This window comes from Dendrobates tinctorius, unplaced genomic scaffold (assembly GCF_039654945.1).
Source record: "Dendrobates tinctorius isolate UK_male_01 unplaced genomic scaffold, ASM3965494v1 ptg000116l, whole genome shotgun sequence".
NCBI lineage: Eukaryota > Metazoa > Chordata > Amphibia > Anura > Dendrobatidae > Dendrobates > Dendrobates tinctorius.
In genome coordinates this window covers 9,013,297-9,029,717 of record NW_027361784.1, presented here as the reverse complement: position 1 = coordinate 9,029,717, position 16,421 = coordinate 9,013,297, and the positions used below count along the sequence as shown (strand labels likewise).

The 16,421-nt window shown below is 42.5% G+C and overlaps 1 protein-coding gene across 3 annotated transcripts in view; it reads left to right on the top strand.

Moving 5' to 3' along the window:
- The first annotated feature begins 4,270 nt into the window (after positions 1-4,270).
- The window catches only part of RSPO2 (R-spondin 2), a 183,939-nt gene continuing 171,788 nt past the window's right edge, over positions 4,271-16,421 (top strand). For 2 of the 3 annotated variants that reach the window (XR_012234915.1, XM_073590181.1), the window contains exons 1-2: positions 4,271-4,743; positions 4,917-5,147. Coding sequence is in view for 2 of the 3 variants with exons in the window: in XM_073590181.1 (XP_073446282.1) it covers positions 5,054-5,147 (94 nt within the window). In the remaining variant the exon portion in view is untranslated. Of the gene's footprint in view, positions 4,744-4,916; positions 5,148-5,279; positions 5,419-16,421 lie in introns of those variants that run through there. The other variant, XM_073590182.1, reaches the window with a different exon arrangement.

Sequence of the window (16,421 nt, the reverse complement as noted above, 5' to 3'; positions counted from 1 at the left end):
ATGATGAGCGGACAGTACTGTCAGAAATGGTAACATATGATGAGCGGACAGTACTATCAGAAATGGTGACATATGATGAGCGGACAGTACTATGAGAAATGGTGACATATGATGAGCGGACAATACTATCAGAAATGGTGACATATGATGAGCGGACAGTACTATCAGAAATGGTGACATATGATGAGAGGACAGTACTATCAGAAATGGTGACATATGATGAGCGTACAGTACTATCAGAAATGGTGACATATGATGAGCGGACAGTACTATCAGAAATGGTGACATAGGATCATTGGACAGTACTATGAGAAATGGTGACATATGATGAGCGGACAGTACTATGAGAAATGGTGACATACGATGAGCGTACAGTACTATGAGAAATGGTGACATATGATGAGCGGACAGTACTATCAGAAATGGTGACATATGATGAGCGGACAGTACTATGAGAAATGGTGACATATGATGAGCGGACAGTACTATCAGAAATGGTGACATATGATGAGCGGACAGTACTATCAGAAATGGTGACATAGGATCAGTGGACAGTACTGTCAGAAATGGTGACATATGATGAGCGGACAGTACTGTCAGAAATGGTGACATAGGATCATTGGACAGTACTATGAGAAATGGTGACATATGATGAGCGGACATTACTATGAGAAATGGTGACATACGATGAGCGTACAGTACTATGAGAAATGGTGACATATGATGAGCGGACAGTACTGTCAGAAATGGTAACATATGATGAGCGGACAGTACTATCAGAAATGGTGACATATGATGAGCGGACAGTACTATGAGAAATGGTGACATATGATGAGCAGATACTGTCAGAAATGGTAACATATGATGAGCGGACAGTACTATCAGAAATGGTGACATATGATGAGCGGACAGTACTGTCAGAAATGGTAACATATTATGAGCGGACAGTACTATCAGAAATGGTGACATATGATGAGCAGACAGTACGATCAGAAATGGTGACATATGATGAGCGGACAGTACTGTCAGAAATGGTGACATATGATGAGCGGACAGTACTGTCAGAAATGGTGACATATGATGAGCGGACAGTACTATGAGAAATGGTGACATATGATGAGCGTACAGTACTATCAGAAATGGTGACATATGATGAGCGGACAGTACTGTCAGAAATGGTGACATATGATGAGCGGACAGTACTATGAGAAATGGTGACATATGATGAGCGTACAGTACTATCAGAAATGGTGACATATGATGAGCGGACAGTACTGTCAGAAATGGTAACATATGATGAGCGGACAGTACTATCAGAAATGGTGACATATGATGAGCAGACAGTACGATCAGAAATGGTGACATATGATGAGCGGACAGTACTGTCAGAAATGGTGACATATGATGAGCGGACAGTACTGTCAGAAATGGTGACATATGATGAGCGGACAGTACTATGAGAAATGGTGACATATGATGAGCGGACAGTACTGTCAGAAATGGTGACATATGATGAGCGGACAGTACTGTCAGAAATGGTGACATATGATGAGCGGACAGTACTATGAGAAATGGTGACATATGATGAGCGTACAGTACTATCAGAAATGGTGACATATGATGAGCGGACAGTACTGTCAGAAATGGTGAGATATGATGAGCTGACAGTACTGTCAGAAATGGTGACATATGATGAGCGGACAGTACTATCAGAAATGGTGACATATGATGAGCGGACAGTACTATCAGAAATGGTGACATATGATGAGCGTACAGTACTATCAGAAATGGTGACATATGATGAGCGGACAGTACTGTCAGAAATGGTAACATATGATGAGCGGACAGTACTGTCAGAAATGGTGACATATGATGAGCAGACAGTACTGTCAGAAATGGTAACATATGATGAGCGGACATTACTATCAGAAATGGTGACATATGATGAGCGGACAGTACTGTCAGAAATGGTGACATATGATGAGCGGACAGTACTATGAGAAATGGTGACATATGATGAGCGGACAGTACTATCAGAAATGGTGACATATGATGAGCGGACAGTACTATCAGAAATGGTGACATATGATGAGCCGACAGTACTATCAGAAATGGTGACATATGGTGAGCCGACAGTACTATCAGAAATGGTGACATATGATGAGCGGACAGTACTATCAGAAATGGTGACATATGATGAGCCGACAGTACTATCAGAAATGGTGACATATGATGAGCCGACAGTACTATGAGAAATGGTGACATATGATGAGCCGACAGTACTATGAGAAATGGTGACATATGATGAGCGGACAGTACTGTCAGAAATGGTGACATATGATGAGCGGACAGTACTGTGAGAAATGGTGACATATGATGAGCGGACAGTACTGTGAGAAATGGTGACATATGATGAGCGGACAGTACTATCAGAAATGGTGACATATGATGAGCCGACAGTACTATCAGAAATGGTGACATATGATGAGCGGACAGTACTGTGAGAAATGGTGACATATGATGAGCGGACAGTACTGTCAGAAATGGTGACATATGATGAGCGGACAGTACTATCAGAAATGGTGACATATGATGAGCCGACAGTACTATCAGAAATGGTGACATATGATGAGCGGACAGTACTATCAGAAATGGTGACATATGATGAGCCGACAGTACTATGAGAAATGGTGACATATGATGAGCGGACAGTACTGTCAGAAATGGTGACATATGATGAGCGGACAGTACTATCAGAAATGGTGACATATGATGAGCCGACAGTACTATCAGAAATGGTGACATATGATGAGCCGACAGTACTATGAGAAATGGTGACATATGATGAGCGGACAGTACTATCAGAAATGGTGACATAGGATCAGTGGACAGTACTGTCAGAAATGGTGACATATGATGAGCGGACAGTACTATCAGAAATGGTGACATATGATGAGCGGACAGTACTATCAGAAATGGTGACATATGATGAGCGTACAGTACTATCAGAAATGGTGACATATGATGAGCGGACAGTACTGTCAGAAATGGTAACATATGATGAGCGGACAGTACTGTCAGAAATGGTGACATATGATGAGCGGACAGTACTGTCAGAAATGGTAACATATGATGAGCGGACATTACTATCAGAAATGGTGACATATGATGAGCGGACAGTACTGTCAGAAATGGTGACATATGATGAGCGGACAGTACTATGAGAAATGGTGACATATGATGAGCGGACAGTACTATCAGAAATGGTGACATATGATGAGCGGACAGTACTATCAGAAATGGTGACATATGATGAGCCGACAGTACTATCAGAAATGGTGACATATGATGAGCGGACAGTACTATCAGAAATGGTGACATATGATGAGCCGACAGTACTATGAGAAATGGTGACATATGATGAGCGGACAGTACTGTCAGAAATGGTGACATATGATGAGCGGACAGTACTGTGAGAAATGGTGACATATGATGAGCGGACAGTACTGTGAGAAATGGTGACATATGATGAGCGGACAGTACTATCAGAAATGGTGACATATGATGAGCCGACAGTACTATCAGAAATGGTGACATATGATGAGCGGACAGTACTGTGAGAAATGGTGACATATGATGAGCGGACAGTACTGTCAGAAATGGTGACATATGATGAGCGGACAGTACTATCAGAAATGGTGACATATGATGAGCCGACAGTACTATCAGAAATGGTGACATATGATGAGCCGACAGTACTATCAGAAATGGTGACATATGATGAGCCGACAGTACTATGAGAAATGGTGACATATGATGAGCGGACAGTACTGTCAGAAATGGTGACATATGATGAGCGGACAGTACTATCAGAAATGGTGACATATGATGAGCCGACAGTACTATCAGAAATGGTGACATATGATGAGCCGACAGTACTATGAGAAATGGTGACATATGATGAGCGGACAGTACTATCAGAAATGGTGACATATGATGAGCGGACAGTACTGTCAGAAATGGTGACATATGATGAGCGGACAGTACTGTGAGAAATGGTGACATATGATGAGCGGACAGTACTATCAGAAATGGTGACATAGGATCAGTGGACAGTACTGTCAGGACAGACAGCTTGGTGCAGGGAATGCTGGAATAATCAGTAGGCTGCACACTAGGCAGGTCTGTGCGCAATGCAAGGGACTCATAGGGTTAACACCTGCAGTGATTTAATGCTGGGACAGATGGGCTGGTCAAAGGCAGGGTGTGCTGAAACTTGTAGTACTACATGGACCCTACAAGGTGAAGGGGCCCCATTTCCGACCTCCTAGCCTCGGTGCCAATGTGGGCATTTCGAGGGTTAAGTGGTGAGCCAGGGGCAGGCTGCCGGTTGCTGGTGCAGGCTGTCATGCACACCGTGCTGCGCTCAGGCAGGGGAGGGGAGCAGGGGGAGGATCACTGTGCGGGGCAATGCTTTATTTAGGACTCCTGGATGCTGTTTGCGGAGGACCAGAGGACTTCATACATTACTGGAGCATCAGAGCTGCCTGCAGATCACCAGAGGAGGACCACAGGTCACACCAGACACTCTGCTCCCTCTTTGGATGGAAATTACCAGGATCCCAAATCATTGCACCCCTAACTAGGATCCCAACCACTGGACCTCAGCTGGTCTCCAAACTTACAGCACCCCATGTGCCCAGCCACCCCCTGATGTGACCCTCAGGTCCCCCACATTACCAGGTGAGCTCAGCAGGTGGAGGACTTTCCCTGGGTCCCTTTAATGACTCCCCCCTCCCTAACTGCGCAGATTAGTGCTATAAAGAGATTTGTTTCAAGTGCTTAATTGCCTGATGGTGGGATAATGGGAGTGCAAGTGGTGCAAATGTCAATGCTTCTTTCTTTTCCCTTTACAGGTTGCACTGATTTACCCCAGAGATGGAAGTCTGGCTGAGTGATTGGACCCTGTTCACACTCCTCAGTGTATAATCTCTGCCCCCTCAGGACAGGTCCATTGCCATTATTCCATTATTTGCTTTGATCACCCGCACAAATGCAATTCAGACTCTTTTCATTTGCTCTCATCATCCTGAACTGTGTGGATTACGGCCACTGCCAACCCAACCGCTGGAAGAGGAGCAAAAGAGGTCAGTGTTGGGGTGACGATTATGGATTGGGGGTCTGGCTGCCAGGATACAGGAGGTTATGGGATCCCCATACAGAGCTGAACCTGCCATATAGCCCCTGTAGTGATTAGTCCATGGCTGAAGTTCTGCTTAGACCATGAAAGCACAGGCTGCTTGATGTAGCAGAGCTGAGCTGCTAATTGCCCACATCTGGCTCAGTGTGAGATGCTGCTGCCTGTATGCTGGCGGATCTATCCTGGGAGACGAGTGCATTTCTCTGTGGGGACAATAGGTGGAGTATTGCCATGGAATAAGCTAGCATCTAGTGGGAATGCACTTTTATCACTGCTGACATTTCTTATCATCTCCCCATTTACACCCAAGAGCTTTATTCAGGTTGTTTCTACAGGAGGTGATGGCTAGAAGCCTTAATAACCTCGTCCACCTCTGGGAACAAGCCATTATTTTTTTTTTTAATTTTTTTTGCTTTTTTGCTTAAATGCATATATTTAAGGTTACTAATATTTTTTACACTTTAGCTCCATCACATACATATATATTTTTTTGTCACCATTTAGCGTTGTTTTCCTGTACTTTCAACTCCAGTGTGGTTTGTGGTCATAAATCAGCTGTGAGGAGCTCAGAGAAAAGTGTTAGGAAGTATCCCATTGGATTCTCAGTGTGAACTTGCTGGCAGATTCTCACTTGACTTGACCCATTCTGCAGCCAGTATTATACACTGCACGCTACCTTCCCGCCATGAGTTTTCAGCAAGTGGGTTTTTTTTTTTTTTTTACTCTGCGTTTTTTTTTTTTTTTAAAAATTCAAGTTACTTGTTCTACTTAATAGGAGCAGAAAATCTGCGACATCAATAGCTCATTGTGGGAGCGTAGTCTAATGGAAGGCAAATGGTGCAATATTTTTACCGAAATCCAGTTGGGATGCGTTCCCACAATTAACTCTTCGTGAGTTTTTGATGTTGCAGATTAATAAAAGATTTTTAGCTAAAAATTCATACAAAAGTGAACAACCTTCTTTAACATTTTATGCAAGATTATTCCCTGTAAGGTGGCATGTACGGTAATACTTTTTCTTTTACCCTTGTAAAAACCTCTTGGATGTTCCTACTGAGGAGTATCCATAGCATCTTGAACCCCTTATTTTCTATTAGCCATCTTCTCCAGGTTTTTTTCCCCATAGGGAAAAGTGGGTAAGGCTATGTTCCCATAATGCGTTTTTTAGTGTTTTTTTGAAAAAAAAAAAATGTACGTAACCAATTTTACTTAATGGGTGGAGAAAATCTGCAACATCAAAAGCTCATGGTGGGAACGTAGCCTAAGGGCAAGTTCACACTAGGCACTTTTTTTTTCCTGTAACAAAACCTGATCTCTTGGCAGGAAAAACGCATGGTTTTTGAAGCCTTTTTTACGACTGTTTTGGCATGCTAGATTTGTCTCTTGTGTATGCTGGTAAAGTTTAGTGTTGGGGAAAAACAAGTCCTATTCTATAGAACAACGTGTTAGCAAAAAAAAGCATCAAAACCTGATGCCTGCTTTTATTTTTCCACCACCCATTGAAGTGAAAGAGCATGTCACTTCTTTCAGCGGTTTTTCACTCCATGTCCAAAAAACCATGCAAATCACAAAATACTGACGACAAAAAAAAAACAAATGTGTCTGCCGGTGATTTCTGAAACTTCATAAACCTAGCTCGTACTGTAAAACGCAGCTGAAAATTGGCATAAAAAACGCAGCAAAAGTGCCTAGTGTGAACTTGGTCTTAAAGTGCTCATTGCCTTTAGGTGATGACCCCAATATCTACACTATATGTATGTAGCAGTGCTGGACTTGTCAGATTCTAAGGGGCAACAAGTGATACTGTATGTAGAAGGCTTTCTTGCAGTCCCATATAATAACACAGATAATCTGGTTTCATCTCCATAAATTATGACACCTTAATTTTACTGGACCACCTGGTTTTTATTTCATGCACCCATGTGTCTTTGAGGGATGTTTTGTAGCTCCACTTGTATAGTGAAACGATATCCTTTTGTAGGGGCTACAAACCTCTCCAGTCTAGATCTCTGGGAAGGTCACTATAAAGTCCTGGTACCTATTACCTACAGGTGGTTTTGTGTGGGGTGTACTTACCCTACCATTGGCTGTATTACTGATGTGTATCTGTAAAGAATTGGCTCCAATATCCTATTTCTAGAGTGACCTCTAGGATCCCTGTTGAGTTTGAGAAGTGGGGTTCCCTGTCCTCCATTTCTGGAGAAGGTGCCCACATATGTATAATGAATATGTAGTTCCTCTGTGATGCTCATGAAGATCCAAAGGAGAAATCCAGTGGACATGATAAACTGTGGTAGACACCGCCTCTGCTTTAAACAGTGACCAGGCTTCCTTATTAGTGATGAGTGAACGTGCCCAGATAAGTTGTTGTCCGAGTGACTTTGGCGTGCTCGAAAAATATGTTCGGACAACCACGCAACATGCTACCGCAGGGACTCAAACATATCTTTAGAGCACACCGAAGGTACTTGGTTAGCACCTCGAACATGGTTAACGCCTTATCCCAGCACGTTCGCTCATCACTAATCCTTATATTTAAGATTGGGATTTCATGAGGTTGTAACTTCTACCAATAGCTGATGCCATGCTGTAAATTTTGGTTGTAGAGCACCCCTTTTTAATCATCGTGAAGCACGGGTGGTGATTGACTAAGGATGCATATGTGCAATTATGCTGAGAAATTATCAAATCTGTTGATTTGCCGATCGATCTAAGCTCCTTGGTTGCATCAGCTACAATTATCTAGATGAAATGAGATGTAAGGAATGTGTCACTGTCCTTGTAGAGGTTCTGTATGACTTTTATTTAACTTTTCTTTCTTTTTTTTTTTTTTTTCTTTGCATTTCTTTATTCAAACTGTATACTAAGGCTTGCAAAATTCTAAGAAACCTTTCCGCCTCCAATCTGCCAAACATTCTTAGAACTTGTGATGAAGCTTTTGGCTGTAGCATAAAAACTCACAGAACATCTCGATCTGAGGGGAAAAAAAGATCCAAAACCTGAAATTCATAGAAGTAACATGATCAAGTAATGCGTTGATGTGGTTTTTGAGATAGTGGCGGTGCTACTTGGTAACTGTAGACTCTATTGGACTACGGTCTAGGCAGTCACTCTTAGATCACAATCGTGTTCCCCTTTCCAGCAAAATATTGCTTTTTCCCCATGAAGGTTTCTGTAATCACCTACTAAATTTGATAGATCTCGATGAAAGCAAGCTCTTCTGTTAAGTTTCTTTGGCTGGCTGTTCGGATAGGGGCAGTAAAAGTGAAAATCTACAAAGTAATAGCTAAATGCTGTCCATAATCGTGAGCGAGGTAGGACAATGTCAAGGAATTGGCTTCTTGCCAATAGGGTTTTGTATCATGGCTGTAACTCCTGAATCTGATATAGAGGTGATCTAAGTTTGGAATATGTTCTCCATTGAAAAGTGACGGTGGCATGTGTCTTGAGTATAGATGGCAAATATTTTATCTGCTTGGGTGGCCATTGTTAATCTCCTACAAGAGAAGTGTTCCTTCCTTTAGAGAAGCAGCATGTTCGTGTGGTGTTCCTGACAAACTCTACACGAGTCCACTGCTGGGAATACTGTTGAAGGCAAGGGGATCATTAATCTCAATGACCGAAGCCTCTGCTGCCAGCTTCAGTTCCCTCTGATGTTCAGATGAACACTCTACGTGAGCTCTACATGCCATGAGCTTTGCACAATATTGGTGCAATGTCTTTTTGCAGTTATGAAATAGTTGGTGAATATTCATCTGCATGTAATGACCTGGTAGAAGACTAACATGAGAAATGGTGTTTGCAAAGATGTCACCTCTTATGATGATGCATAGCATTAATCTAGATGGACTTAATATTTGTGGCTGCAGATTGACCTTGCATTTTGTGCTTTTACAGTAGGGTTTCCACAGTGTGATGCCTCCATGGGGCTTCAGTAACAATGCCGAATGTATTATTACGAATAGACAAGGGGACTGCCATGCCTTCGTGGGTCATAGTATTTTTTTTTTTTTTTTTTTTTTTTTGGGGGGGGGGGGGGGGGGGGGGTAGATCTGTGGAGGTAGTCATACACCCATCTGTAAAGCTAACCTCTCCCTCATGTTCAACCTTCAGTTTTCGATAAGGGGAAACACATGATGAGCGACTATTGTATGGCAGAGCAAACTAATATTAGAATTTTTTTTTCTTTAAGTAGATAAAGGGAATGTTATGAAGAAATAAGCATCATGACCGCTTTACTTTTCCATCACTCTGCTGGTCCCGGTTTGTCCTGCAGTGATGAAGGTAATTCGGTGATCACATGTCTGACATACTCAATATAATCTGTTCTTGAACAGGTGGGCACACCAGAGAGGAAAGAAAAATAATAGATCTGATATGGAATTTACATCAGGAATTTGTCTTAATTTCCCAAAACAATATTTAGACTCTAACCTCTCATGGTAGACTTTTTATTATGATCTCCCATTTGAATAGGGCAAGATTGGCTTCGCCAATCGTTTGGCTTTTCAATGGGCAGAGAGGATAGAGCTGCTGCCTTGAAAATATAAGGATTGGGGGTTGTAGTGTCAACCTACCCGATCCTCTCAACTGTTTCTGCGCCGAGAGTCAGGAGGCTACAATGTGCATCACATGGTCATCCGCTCCCGCTTTGGCACACTCTGATGTAATGTGAATGTGTGTTCAAACCCCCTACACAAAGATTAGCAAAGCTAATTTACTTCATACTAATCCAGCTTGAGGCTTTCTTTTTTTTTTTATTCTCCCCCCCCCCCCCCCCCCCCCATCATTTCCTACTCTTTACCCACTTAAAGAGAACTCCTTCAAATTATAAATGTTGGTTTAATGAGTTGGACGGGTCCGATACTGTGATATAACAATGGTGGAGGAAATGAAAACCTTAGCTCTTCTGAGCCATCTACGGAATAGAGACCACCATTTGTGCAACTCTATTGTTTCTGCTAAATTACAAGTTGATGTGGCTCTCCTCTTGTGTAGGAAATCTAATTTCCACATTGGATATATTACTACATATACCGACCTCATAGGGTCATTGGATTAGCCAAAGGTGGTCCTGAGGTCTAGTCTGAGTAGACATTGCACATATGTAAGTGGCACCCAACTGGTTTTGATTCCCCCCCCCCCCCCGCAGTAAACCTTCAGAGGGCTACGTTAATGATACTGGTAAGCCATTTTTCATTCCTAGGATTGACTTGGCTCATGTTAGGCATCGGATTCCTGCAGCGACACAACAGGAATCCAGAGCATCACATGCTGCTCTGCAGCAAGCCATTCCTGAGGCTAAGTCCCTCTGCTGCTCCACTGAGCATGCTCACGAGATGATCTCCCATTGGAGGTCAGGAGTCACGTGCTCAGGTCCTTCTCCAGATCTGATTGGTCCATCTCAGAGATCTGGAAGGTCCCGGCAGCGCACAGCTATAAAAGGCCCGCATGACCGCTCCTCCATGCGCTAGTATAGAATCTTCTTGCTAGATGTATGATTCTGGTGACTGACTTATTAAGATTCCCCTCCCTCTGATATTACGCATGTGGATAGGGAACTATAGAATGAGTCAGCGCCAGTCAGTGGCAAACCTTAGGCCACTGTGCACACCGCACCTCTACACTAGCGTCTGGTGGTGTCACGTCTCTCACGGCACTATCGCATAGCGACTGTGTCTGCCGCCGTGCTGCATTCAGCAGCACTTACCGGCGTCCACAGTAGCGACGCCGCACGCACGGTAGGTCTAGACAGACACCGTCCCCTGTCTTGGACCCTGTCCTGCGACCTGATACCGTGCGTGCAATTACGCTGAGACCTGTGAGTCTAACAGGCTCTGTGTTTACGTTTATGTTACAGCGCCTGTGTGAGTTAACAGAGTCCGCTCTGCGCACATCGGGTGACATTGAACCCGTGCGCATTATACCGCCATATAGCGCGTCTGCCACTGTCTAGCATCGGTTTTAACACCTACTGCACGGTAGACCCCGGGCGGCGAATGCACTTTCTCTTATTTAATATTTAGTGCGTTCCACCGTCCCTAACAGCTCAGTTAACTGAATTTGATCAGTACAAAGAATAGGTCACGGCTGACTGTACGGAACTTCAAATCACTTCTTGGATGTGAGGACTTAATGTATCGGAGTTCCTTCCAATTTCAGAGCCATTAACCACAAATGCATCTTTCTGAAGTTGCCAAAGCGAACAAATTAAAGACTTTTTCGAACATGGCAACGTACGTGTCCTATGCGAGTTCTTGCATAAATGACGACAAACCTTTTTGTCTTAGGAAAAGCCTGGAGAGACTTGGCTTTCTTACGTCTTAGAAGAAGCTAGGTATTTTCTCAATTAAAATATCATCACAACAATTCTCATTTTGTTTCCTCGAACTGTATGGAGAATGACTGAACATCTCGGGTGTATGGGAATTCTTTGTTCTTCTCTCGTTAAAGTGGTACAAGCAGCTCTTAAGCCTCCTTTCTGGCTCTACCTTGAGCTTTCCTGATTTTTAGGCTAATGCATTAGGTCTGCTCGCTCCAAGTCGTGAAGGAACAATGATTTACAATATTAATAATGGAGCTGTGTAAGATTTAGTAATGTCTTATGATGTGTATGTAGCATCAATAGACTCTTTGGGGTTTGACGTTGAAGTAAAACCATTAGTTTGCAGACTTTAAAGCGTTGTGCTCGTGCCAGTAAATAATGTCTGAGACTTTTTGGGGGGAGGTGAAGCAGATCTGACTTGTGGTCTCAGGTGGTAGGTTGCATCTTTAAGAAATGTTTTCATCCCTTCAGCACAATAGGAATATTTACAAAGGTAACTGTGCCATAATATCTGGCTAAATTGAAGTTCTTGTGACAAATGTATTACTTGTTTTTGTTTGACTATTTTGAAATGGGGATTTGGCTTTCGAGGGGTCCTAAAATGTACCATACTTGGTGAAAAGGTTATTCCCCTTTAAGGTCAGCCAACATACTTATTACTAGAAACCATTGTGTCTGCTAAACTCAAATTTTCAAGACAGAATTTGTCTCCTCTGGCTTCTATTCTTGGCTCCAAGTTCCATTTATTCTGATTACTGTGCAGTAGGCTCACCATGTCAATCTCTAGCAGTGCTGTGGTGATTCCACAGGTCCGCTGGCTTACCCTACATGCTCACTGTTCCTGTACCTATCTGTTGTCACTTTAGACCCAACTAGTTATAGGACTTCTGCACATGCCTGGGAGCTGTCCTATAAAAAAGTGAATGGACTGAGTTACTGTGCCTACAAGAGCATGTGTGATTCTTGGATCCTTTGTGTCCACACAGAGTGAAGGGCCCTGAGTGAAGAAGTATCTGGAGAATAGTAGATTTTAATTATTTAATTAATTTGCCAAAGGGCACATTTTTTGTCATCTGCTATTCTGACTCAATAGCTAGACTGCGAGTGTGAGGCTCTTTAGGCAGCGTTTCTATGGATGTCTTTATTGAAGCAGTACTTGCACCAAGAACTCTATCAGATAGCTTAACTCTGCCGCAGAGGAACGTATGAAGATTCAGAAGAGGTTTATTCTCAGGCTGAATTCTTGCATTATGCACAATATTAACAGCAAGAGCTGCAGTAGATGAAAAGACCATTCTGAACCAGAGGTGAACCTAGAAAGGTGGCTGACAGACACTAACTGGGGAAGATGGGAGGGATTACTTGCATCAGAGCTGGGATATAGGGATAAAAAGGGACAAACTTCCAAAGGCAAACTGATTACATGACAGTGTATCAACAACCATACAATGATGAAACAAAATTGCCAACCCATTAACATCTTTTTAATGACATGTCATTATTTTGGCCCAAAATATTGATCTTAAGTAGGCAACACAAGAGGTTCCTTAAACGTTTCCAGTAAGCCCGAAGCCTTGATTGGCCCCACCACAGAACCGTTTTTGTAGTCCAGTCTGGTTTATCCATTAGTAGGAACAACTTTGTTCTGTTGACACTAGTATTAGGGAGCAATTGTTGGTTTGATTATTATTTTTTTTTCTCAGATTCAGAAGTTTAACTGGCAATATGTTTGCTGGTATCTGACTCTCCAGGCCGTCAGAGACCTCTGGAGGCTCTCCCTTCGCTAAGGAGAACCTTTGATTGTGGGACTAGTCTATTGCATCCTATGTGCACCGTAACATCTAGATTTTGTCAAAAAGCCAAAGGCTGACCTGCAAGAATGTGGCTTATCAATTTGTCAGTCAGTTGATGATCATTCATGTGAACGATCTGGTCATCAAGGTATCAGAATATACTGGAAAGTTGAGACCCTTGTTAAAAATGCCCCAATTAAGCTATTGAGAAATGCACGTCAGCTGGGTACTCTAATTGAGCTTTTGCATATATTCATGTGGATGTGTCCTCTACAGTACTTGCGTTACTAACTAGTACCTCTTGCGATGTGTGTGTATATATTTCATTGTGTTTTCTTTGGCCCCATGACTACTTGGCCTGTTTCAGACAGACCTATTAGTCATCCATTATATACGGATTGAAATACAGTACTCTTGTGAACCAAAAGCGCAGCATGTAATACTTTACGGCCATCAATACGTCTATCAAAGCCTATTGGAAGTGTTTAAAATACAGAAGCGTCTATTTGCATTTGCTACTATTTAGTTTTTGCTTTAGAAAAAAAAGAAAATAGCAATGAATGAAGTTCCAATGCAAATATTGTTAAAAATTGATGCATTCTGCTTCATTACACATCCGTATTGCGGATCCATATTACTGACAAATAAAATGCGTTTAAGGGAGGCCTCAGAGAATCCACCTTCCATGCATGTTTTGCATTTTTCCTTTGCTAACCTATGTCATTGAGTCGTCTTGGAATATATTGTTCATACAATAACAAGGCATCTACAGTAGATATAATTCATTGTGTTAACAGGTGATCTCTCGCCTAGTGGAATATCAAGGAAAAAAGAAAATTGGCAGCTCATCCTGTATGCACGGCAAGGCCAACATAGATTAAAAAAAAAACAAAAGCCATCATCCGATATGTGGTAACAATGGTATTTATTTCTTTATGCATCTGGTCCTTAGAGTTTGTAAGAATCTGCATTTAAACTTGAGTGCAATGTGAGAACCTCACGTTGCCCTAGCTACAATGTTAATCAATGAGGCAGTGCTCGTCTGAAAGTTTTCCCTCACCTGGAATCAGGGTAAGTAAAAATTTGCAGCATGCTGCGTATGGCCACGTAAAACGGCAGAGGCTCACCAGTGAAAGTCAATGGGTGCAAGAAAATTGCACGGATTGTGTGGTTGAATTTTTTTTCTTTTTTTTACGCACCCATCTCATAGGAAACCTGACATTTCATTGGCCAAGTACAGTAAATTCACATCGTGAACTGTCAGAATGGAATGGTAAAGGCAGAACAAAAGAGATGAAAAAAATTGCTTGGGGTTCGCCATATATTATTATTATATTTTTTTTTTTTTATTAACCAGCTTAAGGAAAACTGACAGATGGGGGCTGATGTTTGTAGTCTAGGAAGGGGGTGATAAGCATGGAGCTTCCCAGGCTGTTAACATCAGAAACACATGCAGTCTGTTTGGCCTTTACTGGCAGTTAACAAGGGGTGATTGCACCCCCCCAAAAATGAAAACAAATGTTGAGTCCCCCATTTTTAATAACCAGAAAAGGCTAGGAAGACAGCTGAAAACTGATATTAACAGCCTAGGAAGAGGCCATAGATATTGGCCCCCTCCCAGACTAAGAATATTAGCTCTCTCAGCCACACCAGAAATGGCGCATCCATTAGATGCCCATATTATGGCCCTTAGCCTCAGCTCTTCCCACTGGCCCTAGTGTAGTGGCAATTGGGGTAATAGTATTTTGGTTGATGTCAGCTGACATCAGGCCAATGGATTAGTAATGAGGCACCTATAAGACATTCTGACTACTAATCCCGTCAGTTTAAATTAAAATAAAAATACACACGCACACAGCAGTCTTTTATTTAAATAAAAAGAACATCTTTTTACCCATTTATTAATACCTAAAGAAACATTTTAAACAAAAATCCTCATCTGTCCACCAATAATCCATATGTTCTGCGACCAGCCCAGAGTTCAGCTCATCACGGGACATCTTGATTATTGGTGGACAGGTGAGGAATTCTTTTCTTTTTAGATATTAATGGGTAAAATGGGATCGAAGAGTCTTTATTTCAAATAAAGGCATTTGCTCTGAGTGTGGTTTTTAACTTAAACTGACAAGGTTAGTAATGGGGATGTTTTGTAGATGCCTCTCCATTACTAACCCCTGGGCTTGATGTCAGCTGACACTACAAAGTTGACATCAACCCCAATACTACTACCCCGCTTGCACCCATCCTCGGCTCTTCCCACTTACCTTGTTGCAGTGTCATCCAATGGATGTGCCATTTCTGGGGCAGCTGAGGGCTGATGCTCTTAGACTGGGAGGGGATCAATAACCATGGCCCCTTCCTAGGCTGTTAATATCAGTCTGCCTAGCCTTTGCTGGTTATTAAAAATAGGGGGGAGCAGGGATCTTTTTTTTTTTTTTTTGGGGGGGAGGGGGGAGCAGGGGTCACCCCTTGCTAATACCCAGTAAAGGCTAAATACACAGCTGTGAGCTGATATGGAGTTTCTCAGGCTATTAATGTTTATTGTCCCCTTCCCAGACTATAAACACCCACCCCCCAGCTGTCTGCTTTCTCTTGGCTGGTTAGGAAAATTAAGGGGGACCCAATGCTTTTTTTTTTTACTTAAATTAGCTAAATGCATGTTCAATGACCTCTATCTATTTCTGTATCTAATAGATTGCAAGCTGGGCCCTGACTCCTCCTGTAATTGTTGAAATGTGTTACTGTGATGAACAAAACAGGATTTAGCGCTCCAATGTTGAATAGCAAGGCCTTTTAGTATGATAATGAGATAAGGCCCAAAATAGAACTTCAAAGCTTGAGAAGGAGCCACGTCAGTATGGGGCTGGAAGGTGCCTGGGGGCCTCAATTAGAATATACCTGTCAGCTAGACACAGAAATACACATCCATTGTCTCTCCCAGCCGCCCCGACTCCATCCTAAGATCATGGATTATGAGCACATCTTTCGAGTTATGGACTCATGAAAAATATCTGAGTGACCCTGAGGAAATCGCGCATCTGGCAGTGCAACTCCTGAGTCGGTGAGGGCTCTGGGACCTGAGATATAGAGATTGGCCCTCCAC